Source organism: Uranotaenia lowii, chromosome 2, assembly GCF_029784155.1.
Source record: "Uranotaenia lowii strain MFRU-FL chromosome 2, ASM2978415v1, whole genome shotgun sequence".
In the NCBI taxonomy this organism is placed as follows: Eukaryota; Metazoa; Arthropoda; class Insecta; order Diptera; family Culicidae; genus Uranotaenia; species Uranotaenia lowii.
In genome coordinates, this window is record NC_073692.1 from 46287806 (window position 1) to 46307123 (window position 19318).

Sequence of the window (19318 nt, forward strand, 5' to 3'; positions counted from 1 at the left end):
CCGAGTGCCAAGAACCGGTCCCAGCACTATCGGAGTCTGAAGACGTGGTGGTTCGGCGATGTGTGCCATAAGCAGTCGAGAATCAATTTCTGATCTGTTGCGCTTGTAGAGATCAGATGAACGATATACAAAATATGAATGAAGTGTTATCGGTTGTTTATAAGAGTACAAAGCAACATTAAAAAAAGTAATCCCTAATATAATTGAATTAGAAATTTCTTTAAATTACATGACACGGAATCGGATAAGGACGTTGAATTTGATTGCAATTAATATCACATTGTAATGAATACGATAATGTCATGTTAAAATACAGAGTGTCAAAAACAGACACACACGAATTCGAAAAAAAAAGGTTCATTCAAGTCGTGTTGAAGAAGTTGGCCCTTATTCTGCACCGCGCGTGAGGTTACGATCATCGAGTCACCTCGGAGTTACCGTGAGTTTTGTATGTATGTATGTATGTAGATAATCCACCATGGGTGCACGGATTCACCGCAGTTTCATCAAAGTATGTGCTTTCATGCATTTTTATAATACTATCGATAAATAATTTACAATGCAGTTAACACTATACCCGACACCATGATTTCGTGTGAGCTGTTATGAAATGAATGTATAACGTGTTCATGGAAGTATAATTTGGGAGAACGACTCAATCAGATACACAACAAGTCCAAAATGCTTTACATTTTCCATGTTCAACATTTACAACAGGTATTCCGGCATCCGTGTATACACCTGGCCAGTTGGCAGCTGATTGAAGGTTCCAGTAAATTCATATATCTCAAATAAATACATCTTACCCATCGGCAGATAATGGAACTCAAACCCAAAATCTAATGCCGATAATGGAATCCAAATGTCATCCATTTGGACCACCACACTATCCACTTAACCCTCAACAAATGCGAGATTTTTTACTGTATTTTTCATTGGATTCATGTTTTTCTTCCTTCTGCTTCTATATATGAACTTTTTTCACAACAACCAAATACGCAAACAGTGCTTTGCGTGCTCCCTTGTATCACTCCGATTTTCTTCACTCGCTCACTCAAAATTACTGCATCCGGAAGATTATACCCACCCACCCCACCCACAGCTACACGGTAAACAAAGTTTTTTCCGGGGTTTCTTTTGTTGATTTTGTTCGGTGATGTTTTTAAAAAATTCGCTTGTTTTACGTTTCGGTCTACTTTATTCGACCATCCTCAGAAACTATATTTATTATATTTGTCATTTTTGTCACTTTTGTCATTGTTGTCATTTTTGTCATTTTTGTCAATTTTGTCATTTTTGTCATTTTTGTCATTTTTGTCATTTTTGTCACTTTTGTCATTTTTGTCATTTTTATCATTCTTGTCATTTTTGTCATTTTTGTTATTTTTGTTATTTTTGTCATTTTTGTTATTTTTGTCATTTTGTCATTTTGTCATGTTTGTCATTTTTGTCATGTTTGTCATTTTTGTCATTTTTGTCATTTTTGTCATTTTTGTCATTTTTGTCATTTTTGTCATTTTTGTCATTTTTGTCATTTTTGTCATTTTTGTCATTTTTGTCATTTTTATCATTTTTGTCATTTTTGTCATTTTTGTCATTTTTGTCATTTTCTGTCATTTTTGTCATTTTTGTCATTTTTGTCATTTTTGTCATTTTTGTCATTTTTGTCATTTTTATAATTTTTATCATTTTAGTCATTTTAGTCATTTTAGTCATTTTAGTCATTTTAGTCATTTTAGTCATTTTAGTCATTTTAGTCATTTTAGTCATTTTAGTCATTTTAGTCATTTTAGTCATTTTAGTCATTTTAGTCATTTTAGTCATTTTAGTCATTTTAGTCATTTTAGTCATTTTAGTCATTTTAGTCATTTTAGTCATTTTAGTCATTTTAGTCATTTTTGTCATTTTGTCGTTTTTGTCATTTTTGTCATTTTTGTCATTATTATCATTTTTGTCATTTTTGTCATTTTTGTCATTTTTGTCATTTTTGTTATTTTTGGAATTTTTGGAATTTTTGTCATTTTTGTCTTTTTTTTTCATTTTTGTCATTTTTGTCCTTTTTGTCATTTTTGTCATTTTTGTCATTTTTGTCATTTTTGTCATTTTTGTCATTTTTGTCAGTTTTGTCATTTTTGTCATTTTTTGGTATTTTTGTCATTATTGTCATTTTTGTGATTTTTGTCATTTTTGTTATTTTTGTCATTTTTATCATTTTTATCATTCTTGTCATTTTTGTCATTTTTGTCATTTTTGTCATTTTTGTCATTTTTGTTATTTTTGTTATTTTTGTTATTTTTGTTATTTTTGTTATTTTTGGTATTTTTGTTATTTTTGTCATTTTTGTCATGTTTGTCATTTTTGTCATTTTTGTCATTTTTGTCATTTTTGTCATTTTTGTCATTTTTGTCATGTTTGTCATTTTTGTCATTTTTGTTATTTTTGTCATTTTTGTTATTTTTGTTATTTTTGTTATTTTTGTCATTTTTGTCATGTTTGTCATTTTTGTCATTTTAGTCATTTTTGTCATTTTTGTCACTTTTGTCATTTTTGTCATTTTTGTCATTTTTTTCATTTTTGTCATTTTTTTCGCCTGTTTTTATTTTTTCTTGTCATTATTGAGGCACCCCAAAATCAAGTCCGATTGAGTTGAAACTTTGCACAAATAATTTTTTGGACTAATGTTCATAATGTATATGATAGGTTTTTTTTTATCAAATTTAAAAACAATGGTTTTATTTATTGTAATCTGCATTTTATAACTAAGCTTATAGTTACAAAAATATTGTATACACTGTTAAGTCTCTTTGATTTTCAAAACCTTATTTGTACATTTTTTAACTTGGTTTCTGCATAAATTATTAGAGTTAGCCTTAGCTTATCATGTGTTTGCCAAAACTTATAAGATTTTTCTCTCTGATACAGGGGTTGTTTCCAATTAAACACTAAAAAATATGTTATAACTTTATCATTTACCGGAACAGTTATTTGTTCATAATTTTACCCCAAGAAACTAACTCAAAATGAAAATATATGTTGAACAATTAACTGTAACTTTTTTCACTGAAATCAAATCCACATTTTTCTGCATAACAAAGCTAACCCTCTACTGAATGAATTATGAATACGTTGAGATTTTTTTAAATAAAAATATTTATTTAAATCTGTGTAAATTATGTATGACATGACTTTTTTTTTTAAATTATAAATATATTTTTCAGTTATTTACAGAACTGAATCATGCTAAAAATATTTTGAAAAATTTCGAGACCATATATTCAGTAGAAGATTAAGAAATGTTTTCTTTAAAACATTTATGGGTGCTACAAAAATTACATGGTACCTTTTAAAATTACTTTCGAAACTTGTAATTTAAATTTTAAATCAAAAATTTACGTTCAACTTAAAATTCTTGGGTTCTTAAGTTTATATATTTTTTTAAATTCAATAAAAACTGCAAAATTACAATTACAATTTTACTACGCTATGAAAATCAAAAATAAATGTTTGTGGTTTTTATTGATTTACGCTAATAAATTTAGATATCATAATTTTGTATTCTTTTTGCATTTTATTTAAACATTCATTTCAAAATGTTAAATAATCTCTAAAACTGGTAATTCAAGACGGCATAATTCGTTGTCCATTTTTTTTTTATTTTTGAAGTCAGAACTCAAAATAGAGATCATGATTTCCATGTTCTGCATTAAGAATCTTTTTGAAACTTGGCTGAAAACAGAAGGCAATTTTTTCGGAAAAAGTTTATACTTTTTGGGTCTTGCATTTATCTCCCAAGTATCAATTTAAGCTTTATTATGGTCAGCAAAATTTTGTTTGGACTATAGCATTAATCTTCATAAAAAGCTAAAGCGCATTCTATAACATCACCTGGACTCTAATAAAGCCAAAATCAGGCTATTTGGCCCTACCCTAGAAACGTCATCAAGACATATCATTGTTGGTCATTGTTGGTCACCAAAGCTTTTAAAAAACTATTATAAAACATGTTAGAAATTTTTTTTTTCGATTCTGTGAGTTCTCGGAGTTTTTTTTTTATTTTTTCCAGCAACCATAATGATTGATGAATGATGATTGCATTATTCAGATATGATCTGGTAAAATTAGTAAATAAAAAACCAATGTTTTAACCATATAATGAGCGTCTTTTCTACTGCCAGTAAAGATTTTAGGTAAAATGTTTATGAAATAGTATCTTAAAATAAATGCGCCTCGTCAAATCTGATGGTCAATCATGATGGAATTGATGGAAAAAAGGCCTGAAAAAATATTTTCCAATGCTTGCATTGTGAATCCATCAACATGGCGTCATTTTGTGCCCTTCGATTTCGCAACCAACATGGCGTGAATCAATTCATTGTTTTATTATGGTTTAATGATGACCCCAAAAAAAAGCTACGATTTGACGTTTCTCTCGCAAGCCAACCAATTACACGCTAAGGATGAGTTCCTCATTTCTGAGTTGTTAATCATTAGTACAGTAAATGAGGACAGACTTTTTGAATGAAAAGAGATTGGTTGTGAATGACCCGTGGAATAAATCATGAGTTGAAGTCAAATTTCGTTGTCTGACGCCATCTTGAAATCCAAGATGGTGGCTTCTGCTGAACTTTAAAATGCTGTAAATGACTTGAAATCGCATGAAACCCCAACAAAATGGGTATTGGGTGAAAGGGCTAAACGAGTAGAAGTCGAATTTCGCTATCAGACGCCATCTTGAAATCCAAAATGGTGGCATCCGCTCCACTTTTAATGCTTTAATGCTGACAAAAAGCCGCATTAAACCACCACTATACGGGTATTGAATAAAAAGGCTAAACAAGAAGATGTCGATTTTTTTCTTTTCGACGCCATCTTGGAATCCAAGATGGCAGCGTTCACTGAACTTTAAAATGCTGTTAATCAATGAAAATCGCATGAAACTACCACAATATGGGTATTGGGTGAAAGGACCAAACGACTAGAAGTCGAAATTTACTATTAAACGCCATCTTGAAATCCAATATGGCGACTTCCCCTGAACTTAAAAATGATTTAAATCACTGAAAACCGCATGAAATCACCACATTATGGGTATTGAGTGAAACGACTCAACTAGAAGAAGTCGAATTTCGCTATCTGACGCCATCATCAATCCAAGATGGTTGCTTTTCCTATTTTTTCAAAGCTGTAAATAACAGAAAATCTCATGATACATCCACAATACTGGGTATTGGGTGAAAGGGCTACACAAATAAAAGTCGAAAATCGTTGTCCGACGCCATCATGAATGCCAAGATGGCGGCTGCCGCTCAACTTTAAAATACTATAAATGACTGATAATCGCATAAAACCCCCACATTACTTCAAAGCGATCAACGAGTAGAAGTCGAATTTGGCTATCTGACGTCATCTTAACGCCAACACGTCCGAACTTCTTGTGTTGTCAAAATCGGACGATTTTTTCTCAACTTTTTTTTCACTTAATACTACATTAAAACTACTATTTTTAGACAATTTCGATCATTTTAAATCACTTTTATTATTTTTTCAATATGTTTCTAATGCAATTAGAATTTTTCTTGTTTTGTTTATAGTTTTTTGATTTTTTTGCCATTTATGTCATTCTATTATTCCGATCATGCTATTATGTCTAAATTGTATAGGTCTTATTCTAGCGAAAACTATAAGGTTATGGTGTTCCTGCTAATCGTTTGATTTAGGCACATGTGTTAAATTCGATGTTGCCATTAACATATCGCAGAGAGAGGGAGGGTTCGTCTTCACATCCTATGGAAAATTTCACATAACAATTGCTTGATTTTCAATTGATTGTCAATAAATTGTACTTTCGGTGGAGACCCATTATCCTTACCCCACAGAATAGTACAGGTTACTCTACTTGTACATTCACTCCCTTGAAACAGTCCACTCAAAGGCATTTTTAGTCAATGAGTTGGAAATCGAGATCGAGTTGTTATGTGTGAATAGTTCGCTGCAAACGGGCTGTGCCACGCTACATAGGATGTTAGCTTACATCACATCACATCACATGTGTTAAATTCGATGTTGCCAAATTCGAATGTTGCCAAAAACGAATGGGGTCTGTATTGTGGTGTTTTTTGTGGGATTTTCAGTCACTTACAGCATTTCAGCATTTTCAATTTGAGTGGTAGCCGCCATCTTGGATTTAAGATGGCATCGGGCAACGAAATTTGACTTCTACTCCTTCATCACTTTCACCTAATAACCATATTGTGAAGGTTTCACAATATTTTCAGTAATTTACAGCTTTGAAAATAAAAGCGGAAGCCGCCATCTTGAATTAATGATGGCGTCAAGCAACAATTTTTTTTCCTACTATTTTGGCCCTTTCACTCAATACTCATATTGTAAAGATATTCATACCACTTTCGGTGATTTCAAGTTTTCAAAGATTTTTAAGTATTTTTTTAAATTTTAACTCAAAAACAACACGCATAACTTACCAAAAATGTGTAAAAATGGGAGTTCCAATTCAAATATGTGCTATCTAACCTGAGCGTGTCCTGTTTGACATCTTGATCGAGAACTGTCACTAAGTTTTATGGCGGTTTAATAATCATGCACTGAGTGCTATTATAGAACATGCAAAAGAAAGCTTGGAGCAAACTTCTAAGTTTGTGTTTTTTTTTAGTTTAAAAAGAGCATTCATAACTCTTTCAAAATAACTAAAACTGTATGTTTAATAAAAGTTTTATTAGCGTTTAAAAAACCATCTAAAAACATATGGTCGAAAAAAAATATATAAGCATTCTACATGACCACAATAAAACCGTCATAAAACGAGCTGCACAAAAAATGCCATAATTAAACCGTAATAAAACTTCCTAATGCTAGTTGGCTTAATCTGTGTTACTTGGGCTGTTCAGTACCCAGATGAATATGGGGTAATAATGAACACTGTTAAGATTCTTGTTACGTAATAATTTTTAGATAGGATTAGAGTAATCATGTCCTACAATCTCATATTTTCATTTTCATATTCTTCATAGTTGCTATATTCTGACTAGAATGGACAATAAAAGTCTGTAAAACCTTGAATTTTTGACCGAGAAAACCGGGAAAAAACCGGGAATTTCAAAATGAAAATGTTGTGGCCACCCTGGAAACCTTAACCTAGAAGGAAAAAAACGGAGAGATTGGAGTTTAGCTTGAAAGTGCTAGCCACTCTTCTGTTCGTAACTGCGGCTCTCGGATTTCGATTTCCCCCAGATCCCGGCTTTCTAGTTGTCGAAATACGTTCCCCGAAAACTTTTATTACTTTGGTGACAATTGATTTCGCCACATTATATGAATGAATAAAAAAGTTTTAAAGTTTCCTGCTTAACGCTTCATACAATTGTTTTTGTTAAAATAAAACAATGTAAAATCTGAAACTGTAAAAAGGTTAGATCTCACCAAATAAGTTGTCATCTTCACTGATTCAGATCCGTTCGTTTTTAGTGGGCAGAAGCAGGGCTGGTGATATTTTGATACTAGGGTCCTATTGCAACCGAAACTCCTGAAGCGGTTTTGCCGCTTCTCACGTCTTTCCAGTGTGTTTTCACATTTGATAGAGCGCGCTTCACATTTAGTTCACAATATTCACATCCGCCGTTATTTTCAGCTGAATTCCATGTTCGATGAATTGTATTTTTGTACTTATACCTACTGGTTTTAACTTCTAGGAAAAAAAATCTTATTTGACAAAGCGAAAATTTAACATCCTAGCCGGGCAACGCCTACTTGAACTCATTTATGTTTCCTGTATATTCTTAAAAAAATCTAAACCAGGGGTGAGCAACCTTTTGAAGCAACGGGCCACTTTTAATTTTAAATTCTTTCGGCGGGCCGCATTAAAATGAAATTTTCATTATACGGTAATTTTTTTTTTTAATTTGAACTTCCCTATGAAACCATTGCATTGAGATGTTGAACAAGATTTCAATATAACTAAAAGTTAATAATTTTATAGATTTTTAACAAGATTTGTCAATGTTACAGTTTACATTTTTGATTCTGAAAATTTATTACAGCTTTCGGAAATTTTATTATTTTAATTTAGATACCTCTGGGATAGGCTTTCTAAGGCTGAATCATGAAAATCTTATGACTTTGGTGAGGTGGATTGCTTATTTTGAAGAAAAATGACTCAATATTTGTCAATGTTTGGAAACGAGTAATTTAGAACTCTGAGAAAAAAGTTATGGATGTTATCTTTATGTTATTTTTTCCAAACCTGCAAAAAACAAGAATTTTGACGAAATTCTAGAGTAAAATTAAACCAAATTTAATCTTAGATATTTTTAAAATCGTAAGTCAAATAATTTGACAGTCTTCAAGAAAGTTGTTAAATCAATTAAAGTCTTTTAAATCCGAAATTCAATAACTTTCTTTAATGATGTCAGTAGGAGTTTTTATTTTATTTTTTGGAACTTCTTTAAATTTTAGGATTAATTTTTTAAAAATGTTGTATCTCTTATACGAGAATGTCTTGGCAATAACTGGGTCCTTGATTGAATGAAGGGTAGTAAATTGATTGAAATTTTTTGAATTATCAGTTATGAAAGATCGATTTGACCCAAAACTGTCAATTTAAAAATTTCCACATTATTATATCATTGAAACTAGAAGTGATAAACGAAATCTATGAAATGTTTTGGATTCGGGACGCCAAAATCTTACAAAATTAATTATTGAAACATAGGCACCAAAAATGCTGTTCCCCTGTGTCATTGTTACAAACTTTTTGAGTGGAATCACAGGATTAAAGATATTGATTTTGTCGAGAAATATTTCGCTGAGTCATGTTGATAAGAAACCTATCATCGTTCACGCAGTCTTTATTATAATTCCTCATTTCTGTTATTAATCGAAAACAAAAATATTTCACTTCATCATAAAATTTCAACTTCGCTTGAAACGAAAAATTATGACTTTACTAACTCCTACATTACAGTTTTCCAATAAATAATATTGTATCTATGCCTTTAAAAGAACTCAATAAAAAGCTTGAATCCTAAAAAAAAAGTCAACAATCTGATGATTAGGAAGCAAATGCAACTGCAAACAAGTGACGAACATATTTTATGAAGTAATTAATATGTAATAATTTTTTGGTTCAGTAGGGACTGCTATTTTATGATAATTTTAAATTTTTCTCAGAAAAAAAATCGTTTAATAAATTTAATTTGAGATAAGCTTCGCGGGCCGCACAAACATGTCTCGAGGGCCGCATGCGGCCCGCGGGCCGCGTTTTGCTCATCCCTGATCTAAACAAATATTTCTATGAAAAAGCTTCTGGATAATACAAGTTTACATTTGATAAACTTAATTTTTCATTATGTTTATGAAAAGACAATAAATTTTCCTATGAATGCCATTTTTTACCGGATTCGATTTCAAATTCCCGTTTTTTTTCCCGGAGCTTTTTTATATATGCGGTTTTCCCCATTTTTTCGGTTCGCTAGAAACTTGTGACTAAAATATTACTAAAATATAAATATTGATCAATATTCTCAAATTTTGGGTAAACAACTAGTCTTTAATTTATAACTAAGTTTGAACAGGCTCGTAAGTTTATTTGTTAATTTGTGAAAACAAACAAGGATGAATAAATTAAAGGCTTATCAATCAATGAAAAAAAACTCATCGAATGTTGATCTAAATCTTTTTGATAGAGTTCGTCACCCGATCATTATTAGGTTTTTTCTTTCGTTGGGCTAGATGTAGATAAGATTAGGGGAACAACTATTCGAAAATGAATGGACCTAACAAAAAATTTCGTCCAAAGTTTTTCATTAAATGAATTACAAAAAAGACAAATTTTTCTAGATATTCTAGACATTTTGGAAAAAAGCAATATGTAATTCTTGTGAAACCTTCATTTCTGAAGCATTTTATTTTTTTTTATTCATGTTTAGAATAAACTTGTGAATGAAGACAAAATACACAAATTATTTAACAAACAAAGGCATATGAACTTCATCTATTGCTTCAAACATAATAGAATATCAAAGAAATAAGCAAAAATTTTGTCAGTTTTAGTGCTTTTTTCAATTTTGAGACCCCGGACGAGGGTTTTTCCAAAAGGTTTATTGAAAGTTTTAATAGTGATAATCTTTATCCATAACTTCTTCATCTACAACTTTACTTGGGTGTGAGATCTAGAATCGTTTAAAACTAATTTGATTTTCGAAACATCATAAATTTTTAGATGTTTGTGTAAAACTTCCGAAGAAGCAAAAAGTGGCTTCCTTTGATGAAATGCTGATCCTCTAGAGGTTTTATGAGTTTTCATGTGTGCTCCAAAAATAGCAAAAAGAGAAGTTGTTGTTTCCACCAAATGACCTCGAAAATGTTTCACACACGTGCGACCCATTGGTCATGCTCTGCCAAATTTTCGCGATTTTTTTATATTCTCAACTCAAGTTGCTGTAACACAAATTAACGGAATTAAAAATAACAAATCTTTGCAAAGCTTTGGGAAGCGGAAAGCGCGCAGGTGAGACCAGTTTAATGTGCTCGAGATAACCCAGCCTGGGCTCAGTCAGATCAAAACAGAGAACGGCGATTAGTTTTTCTAGGGGTGTTTTAATTTTGTTCTGAAGCATAAAGTTTTTATTTTCCTTCGGAAGCTTCACTTTAGCAAGCATGAGAACATTGACTTGACCGTCTAACAAATTAAACAAATTGAACCAGTGAGGAGATAGAAAAAGACCAAAAAAAAAAAATGACAAAAATGACAGAAATGAAATTAATATAAAAATAACGCAGAAAATTACAAAAATAACAAAAATGTAAGAAATGACAAAAATGACAAAATAACAAAAATGACAAAAATTTAAAAAAAATCCAAAATGTCGAAAAATAAGATTAATGACAAAAATGATAAAAATAACAAAAATGACCAAAATAGCAAAAAAGACAATAATGAAAAAATGAGAATAATCGCCAAAATGACGATAATGACAGAAAGAACAAAAATGATCAAAATAACAAAATGACCAAAATGACAAAAAACGACAAACATGACCGATGAATGAAATGACTGACATAAAAATTAAAAATGACAAAAATGACAACAAAGACAATAATGACAAAAATAACAAAAATGGCCAAAATGACAAAAATATTGTCATTTTGGAGACAAAAATGACAATAATGAAAAAATGACAAAAACGACCAAAACGACAAAAATTACAAATTGAAATCATGAATAGTGTTTGACTTCGGTTGACTAAGTCGTTTTTCCAAACCCCAAAGAAGGGCGCGTTAACGGAATGAAGGATTTGACTCGATATAGATTCTCCGAAGTATCAGGCAAGGTAAAAAGCGTGATATTCAATATTAATTTTTATTAATTCGAAGTTTTAGAGAAAAGTATAGTTGCTGAAATGTTGTGAGGCATTAGCAATAGATGTATATTAATTTAATTTTTGTTTTATATTTTTGAACTTGATATCAACTGGCTACAGTCAATTTTAATTAATTGATTGCATAATACTCAATAAGGGATGGATCCTGACGGGAAGGTCGAAATCCTGAATTACCGATGTGGTTTATTTCGCACAGCACGAACTTCGATGAAAATGCCAGTAATATTTACGGAAAACTGTGAAATGTTCGGAAATTTTTACCGAACATCGTAAAACATTCGGTAATTTCAGTTTTGATGTACGACGTATAACACGAGATGATTCGAGACTCGAGTCACCTCGCGTCATAATCTGTGCATCATAAACTGAAACTATCGAATATCTCACGGTATTCGGTTAAAACTCCTGAATTTTGCAGTTTTAGGTAAATATTACTGGCATTTTCAGACGAAACTACAAACGAAACATATCCATTCTGATTAGCATTAGAGGCTCCAGTCAAAACGATGTTTTTTTGCATGGAGCACTTTCGGGAATCGACTCGTGTTATCTCACATCGAAGTTCGTTGTTTCGATAAAAATAAAAAATACCCATTTTTCGGTAAAAATTACCGGATTTTTGGTAAATATTACCGAACTCTTTGAATTTGTGTGGTAAAACTTACCGGTAATTCGGTTGTAATTACAGATATTTCGGTAAACTCTACCGATTGTTCGGTAAATATTACCGAACTTTTACATTATTTTCGGTAAAAATGATCTATATTCCGATTATAATTACGTATATTTCGGTAAAAATTTCAGGAATTTCGGAAATAATTATAGTTGTTTCGGTTAACTCTAGCGGTTGTTCGGTTTATATAACCGAGCTTTTATAGTTTTTTGGTTAAAAATGACCGGTTCTTCGGTAATAATTAAAGACATTTCGGTTCAACAATACCAGTTGTTCGGTATTATAAGGAGCTGTGTTATGACAACTGTAAATATTTTGCTAGATGGTCAGCCGAGTTTTGGTTATTTTTTACCGAAAAAGTTCCGTAATATTTGATAACTGTCACTTCTCGGCCATGAAAAAAATTACCGAACAGTTTAACGAACTCCACATGTTAGGAGTTCGGTAAAATAATTACCGAACTCGGTATTTTTTGTTTACTGTGTGTGCACCAAGTTTCGCACCCGTACAGCAATACGGATTTGACGTTTAAGTTGAAGATTCGGATTTTCGTTCGTAGAGAGATCTGGCGTGACCGCCAGATGTTTCGGAGACTCACATGTCGATGTCTGTTCCATCAGGCGTTATCTGGATACCAAGATACTGGAAGCACTCCACTTTCTCAACCTGTTGCCCAGCTACCATGAAACTGGAGGGATTTCCTGTGTTGATCTCCATCGACTTGGTCTTTCTGACATTGACTTTGAGACCTGCTACCTTGGAACTTTCGGTGAGGTCGTCGAGTTTGCTCTGCATATCCGGTTGTGTTTGGGCGAGCAAAACGATATCGTCAGCCAGGTCAAGGTCGTTCAGTTGCTCCATTCTTGAAGGATTCCACGGCAATGCTCGGTTCGGTGCACAGTCGATCTATCCAGTCAGAATCTCATCCATAACGATTAGAAAAAGTAGCGGTGATAAGATACATCCCTGTCTCACTCCAGCAGGTACCGGGATTGGATCGGACAAGACACCGTCGTGCAAGACCTTGCACGAAAATGCCTCGTATTGTGCTTCGATGAGATGGACTAGTTTCTCTGGGACCCCTCGTCGTCTAAGAGCAGCCCAGATGTTTTCGTGGTTCAGTCGGTCAAATGCTTTTTCGAAATCAACGAACACCAGCAGAAGAGAGTCCTGGAATTCGTTGATTTGTTCCAGTATTATTCGTAGCGTTGTGATGTGGTCCACACATGATCGTCCGGATCGGAATCCAGCTTGTTGCCGTCGGAGTGTAGCGTCGATTTTCTCCTGGATCCTGTTCAGGATCACTTTGCAGAGTACTTTGAGGGTTGTACAGATCAAAGTTATGCCACGCCAGTTACCGCACTCTGTTAGGTCTCCTTTCTTTGGGACCTTTACGAGGATACCCTGCATCCAGTCGGCCGGGAATGTTGCAGTATCCCAAATGTCAGCGAAAAGACGGTGCAACATTTGTGCTGACAGGGCAGGGTCGGCTTTCAGCATTTCAGCAGGGATGCAATCGATCCCAGGTGCTTTGTTGGATTTCATGTCTTTGATTGCTACTTCTATTTCAGCCAACGGGGGCGCTTCCGAGTTGACGCTATTAATGCGGCTTACTGTTGGCGCTTCGAGCTGCGTTTTCTACTGGCCATCGCTATTCGTGACTCGGAAGAGTTGTTCAAAGTGCTCAGTCCATAGTTTGAGCTGATCTGTTCGATCGGTCAACCACTGACCTGCTCGGTCTTTCAGTGGCATTCTTGCATTAGTCCTTGCACCACTGAGGCGGCCAGAAATGTCATAAAGTATTCGGATATCTCCATTGGCGGCGGCTCTTTCTCCCTCTTCGGCTAGGGAGTTTGTCCAGGTTCTCTTGTCTCGTCTACAAGCTCGTTTAGGGTAAATGTACCCAATCTTGGCCCCTAAGGCATGGTTGACTAGATTTCCCATGATTGTAGTCTTCCTGTAATGTGTACCTTCAAAAGTCCTTCGACAAATATGATTGCTAACTAGCCTAAAATGCAGTAAAAATATGCCCTTGCTTGAAAGCGGTTGATAATTTGAGATAAACCTTATCAAACTTTTGATTGAAATGCTCCTTATTGTAGCCCCCGCGCCGTATTTTGGCCCTTTATGAGTTCCTTAAATTGGCCGTCTCTAGGAAAAACTTGCCTCACTAATACAACAACAGCCCCCACGAATTCATTGAAAATTTCCTGGAAGGAAGCACATCAATGTTCTGTATTGTTTTCAAAAAGTCGGAAGTATGAAATGTCAATCAATTTTTTTAACTTATATTTCCATGTAGAATTATAATCTTACGTGAAAACGCTTTACACAGTAAACGAAAATTACCGAGTTCGGTAATTTATTTTACAGAACCAGTTCTGTAATTCGAAAATTTTCGGTAATTGATCAGTTTGACATCTTATTTTTACCGAGTTCGGTGAATCGATTCTTGATTTTACGAAGCTCGTTTATTTTGTGTAAACAAATCGGTTTGTCATCATTGTTCGGTAAAAAAAACGCCGAAAAAATCTGTAAAACAATCCTGCCGTCATGTGCCGCTGTCAAAACCAACGTCAAACCTCGTCTCACTCTCACAGCCGTGATAAACTATTGCATCTCGCTTCCGCCAAAGAAAAGCAACAAATATCTGTCCAGCCGGCCAGCCATCTCGTTTTTTCATTTTCTTTTTCAAGAACGCGAGCGGGATGTCTAGCATCAAGCTGTCGTTGGAGCAGTTGCGAGCAAAAACAAAACGTGTATTGCAATTGTGAAAACTACAACGTAAATTTCTGGCAGTACTAATTGTTTTCAACTTAATGTTGTTTTGTAAGTATAGCCATTGCAATTTTTCGTACCCATGTATTCAATCAGACCATAATTTTTCCAGCTTCCATTATCATACGGGAACACCGAAAACCAGCAAGTAAGTAATTTCAAAGTTAATAAATTAATTAATAATTTACAAGTCAGCCTCATAAACTTTTTTTCTGGTTCACCCGTCAATAAATCAGAAATCTAAAGACTGACGATGGAACAAAAAATCAAGTGGAAAAATACCTGGTTTCATTCACAGAAAGCTAGTGTTTACAGTTCCGTTCTATCGTATCTCGAAATCACGAGCATCCGGAATAAATGCTCTACAAATTCTTGTTTTCTTCGACTTGGCTGTCAGCATCCTGTTCATGTTATCGTTTGCTTCCTCCAATGAGGAGCCACCTGGAACTAAGGGAACTAAATGTGATTTCTAGTAGTGTGACAAGGAATTTAGATATGCAAATCCGAACCGATCTGATTTGTGGAAGTTGTGGTAGTAACTCTTGTGTTTAAATTAAAATGCAATAATTATGATTTAAATGTGTCGTTCTCCAAATGATTACCACTGTTTTCCCACTACCAGTGTCTTTCCCCAGCTACAACCCGCGGTTCTGAAGTTTCCGAATCAGCACCAGAAATCGGGGGTTATTCTGCGACTCGAGTGACGTGACTTTCGAAATTTCATATCGTTTTGCTGATCTCATGACATGAGTCATGACACTCGAGTCGCAGAATAATCCCCATCATTCCAGCAGGCCGTCATTAGCGAGCTCGATAATAGTTCACCTTCTTCAAATCTAACCCTCGTTTACACTTTGTACCTTTGTGCCAGGTGAGTTGGTGTTTGAAAAACTAATCCAATGTGTTTTTATATTTGTTTTTTTTTTTTTTTGCAGGTACCTTGCCTTCACCCACTATACTGTCCCGATTTATACTCCAACCGAGCATGCTAAAATTAACAGTTTTCCTCTTTCACATAATAAATCTGATCCAGAATGTCGTTCAGAAGCAGATGCCAAAATCCTGTTCTTGTGGGTGTCCAATAGATCCGAGTTTCTGCACATTCCACACAACTTTGGCTTTTAGCGTCCAGGCGCTGAAAGTTCTCGCCGAGAGAGCTCTGACGGCGAAATTTAATATCGATTTCCAGGTCAAACTGTCCCAAACGCAGTCGTAACACGTATCACGATTCCGCCGCTGGACTGGTACTTTCCGTGCTCGAATCGGTCATGGCCATGCTGCGAAGGTATCGGGCCAACGCTGCCCTCACTGATTGTGTGTATTTACGGTAAGTTGATTTTTTTCTTAAACAGAATTAGGAACAAATCTTTGAAACTAATTAACGCTAGAATAATTACTAATTAGGATTTTCCAAATTTAAGTATTTATATACACTATATTAAAACGAGAAAGCCAAAATGTTTTCCGGGTTTCCGGGGCCAAAATGTTGAATATGGGTAATCTTTATAATTTTTTTATAGTTCCGACTGATATTCTGCTTTATCTAAAAGTTGCTAGTGCCTAATTATATTTCTTTGAAATTTGAAACAAAGTCAATCTCGGTTTTCAAGACACAAATTAATTTTTCATTTCGTGTACTTATCGTTTCTCATTCACATTTCAGAGCGGTGAATTGTACCTGCGTATTAACTTCGGGAAGATAATTGTTGACAACACCACAATGCAGCTGGTTAGCAACACGAATCAGTTTGTCGTGATGGTTGCCCCTAATTTGTACGGAAACATAATCGACAATATCGCTCCAGGTTTAGTTGGTGGTACTGGTGTTGTTGGTGGAGCTTTCTACACGACCGAGCATGCCGTTTTTGAAAAGGTAAGTGGAGAAGACTAAGTAAAATTTGGATTTTTTTTCCAAATCAAATCGCTTAAACGGGTACGTGCAAAATTAATTTTACACAAGTTAGCCGAACAAATCTTCGCCCTATTCAACGAGATAGGTGCCAGCTCAGTTTTTTTTTCAAGAATGCGGTTTCTTTTCGTCATCATTTTTTTAATAGCAATTTATTAAAAACTCCTTTGCTGATGCGACGAAAGTTAGCTGATAACTTTTGAAGATTTGCTAGAGCATATTAAAGTTAAACTCCGTTGTCACTTGTCCTTGTGTATCTTATTTTTTATTTTTTGCGCATTTATTCCTCGAAACAAATTAAGTGTATTTGAATAAGTTCTAATAAATGTTGTTCGTATGTAAGATATCCAAAACATTCTTTTCTCTTACAGGAAGAACATCACGCTTTCGCCAAGGGCCTGATGATTTTACAAACCGTCCAGAAGGTGCTGAAATGGGATAGGGTTCGCGTTAACCCCCTGGGCGGCCAATCGACCATCAAAGACTTAACCCAGGCTGTTACCGACAATTTGCGATAAGCGAAAATATAATTTAAGTTTTTGATGTTCAATTGTATGTATGTATAAATTTCACGGTTACTATAACTTTTGTTTTTGTTAAAATATTTTATTCGATTGATAATTTTTGATGAGTGGTAAATCATTTCCAATCTTACTTTTTCAGGTTGGCACATTCATCACCTCTCTACCAAATGTGATAGGATGTTGGAGGCTGAAATCATCAAATGCCAAAAGCCAGTGTTCACCGTGATAAGAAATTTAGTTGACCCTGACATCCCATCAACCACCAAATATCGAAAAATTTCAAATGCTATGCGAAAAAATCAACCAACCATTACTTAAGCAATTGCTATCTGTAATTAAATATAAAACTGTAATTAAACATAATATTATTGATATTCTTGAAATTCTTCTAATACTTGTGAATCAAGTTGTGATGTTGTGAAAATGTATTTAAAAAATATAACTTTTAATATTTTTTTCTATTCACTACTTGTTCATTAACGGCCTTTTACCTTTACTAGTTTTTTTGTGCCGAGTGTATTCATTTTAATAGGTTAGAAGGGTGGGGCCGTAATAGTCGCAGAATCTCAACAATTAGTAATATTTTAACAAGAGAGGGGAGGGGGTTATAGAGCAGTTTCCTTTGATATCAGTGATTAAAACGTTATAATAATCTCAAAATAATAAGAGTTCAACCGACTTCATGAATAAAAGAAAGTGTTTATTCATAAACATAACCTCTTAAGTTTAGTTGTTTCATATAAACTCACAGTGGTTTTAATCAGAATTTTTGTTATTATTACTGAAATGCCTGCCAAATTTTCGGAAAACTGTAAAATGTTCGGTTATGTTAACCAGTTTATCGGACTTGTCGGTAAAAGTTATGTTCTTTTATTAAGAACAATTCAAGATTATGAAAATTTAGACGGATACTATTTACAAAAAATCAAAAGCGAGTAGAATTGAATTTAGAAGCATTTCCATCACATCAACGAACATTCGTTCTTAGTGCAAGCTGCACTTGCTGGGAGAACTACACTTTTTCAACTACATTGGGGTAGGGCGATCAGCACCGCTTAAAAAAAAAAGGTGCTAAACAAATCGATGACGTGTGTTGAAATCCTTCTGAATAAAATTTGTATCGACTGTTCATTTCTTTTAACTTTCTATCCGTGTCTAATTTTAATAAACTTGAAATGCTCTTGCTTGAAAAACATAACTTTAACCGATAAAACCAATAAATTGGTTAATATAACCGAAAATTTTATAGTTTTCGGCGCTTCGGTAATAATTACGGAAGTTTCGGTAAAAACTACCGTGTGTTCGGTAAAAACTACAGATTTTTCGGTAAAAATTACAGGTTTTTCGGAAAATTTTACCATATATTCGGTAAATATTACCGAGCATTTTCACTTCATTCGGTAAAACTTACCGATATTTCGGTAAAATATGCCGTTTGTTCGGTAAATATTACCGAACTTTTAAACCTTTTCGGTGAAAAAATTACGGTATTTCGGTAATATTCACAGATATTTTGATAAAAATTACAGGTATTTCGGTAAAAATTTCAGGAATTTCGGTTATGGTTTTAGGTATTTCGGTAATAATTACAGGTTGTTCGGTTTATATAACCGAGCTTTTATAGTTTTTTGGTTAAAAATGACCGACCTTTCGGTAATAAATAAAGACATTTCGGTTCAACAATACCGGTTGTTCGTTAATATAACGAGCTGTCATGTAAACAACTGTCAATATTTTGACAGATGATCAGCCGAGTTTTGGTTAATTTTTACCGAAAAAGATCCGTAAAATTTGACAGCTGTCACTTCTCGGCCATGAAAAAATTACCGAACAGTTTAACGATCTCCACATGTTAGGATTTCGGTAAAAAAATTACCGAACTCGGTAATTTTCGTTTACTGTGTACTTGTTTATTTTAGTTTTTGTGTGTTTATAGTTTCTATTATAAGTTCCAAACTATTGCATTGATTAACATAAATATGTTCATTTATCCAGCAAACAAATCGTTTGCTAAATCTTTAACATGCAATTATGATAGATC

General features: G+C 33.7%; 1 protein-coding gene across 7 annotated transcripts; it reads left to right on the plus strand.

Moving 5' to 3' along the window:
- Nucleotides 1–14635: 14635 nt before the first annotated feature.
- Nucleotides 14636–17580, plus strand: LOC129747560 (isocitrate dehydrogenase [NAD] subunit beta, mitochondrial-like). Of its 7 annotated transcripts, none has more exons than XR_008737527.1 (6): nt 14636–14992; nt 15081–15715; nt 15780–16171; nt 16508–16717; nt 17125–17309; nt 17417–17580. XR_008737527.1 is itself a non-coding variant. In XM_055741839.1 (4 exons), exons 3-4 carry the CDS (start codon nt 16565–16567, stop codon nt 17269–17271), a joined length of 300 nt encoding a protein of 99 aa, XP_055597814.1. In that variant the 5' UTR covers nt 14636–14992; nt 15081–16171; nt 16508–16564; the 3' UTR covers nt 17272–17357. The 7 variants fall into 7 exon arrangements, 1 of the variants encoding a protein (XP_055597814.1); XR_008737526.1 differs by having other exon boundaries at nt 15081–15376; nt 15467–16171; XR_008737528.1 differs by having other exon boundaries at nt 14636–14895; nt 14957–14992; nt 15081–16171.
- Nucleotides 17581–19318: the final 1738 nt, after the last annotated feature.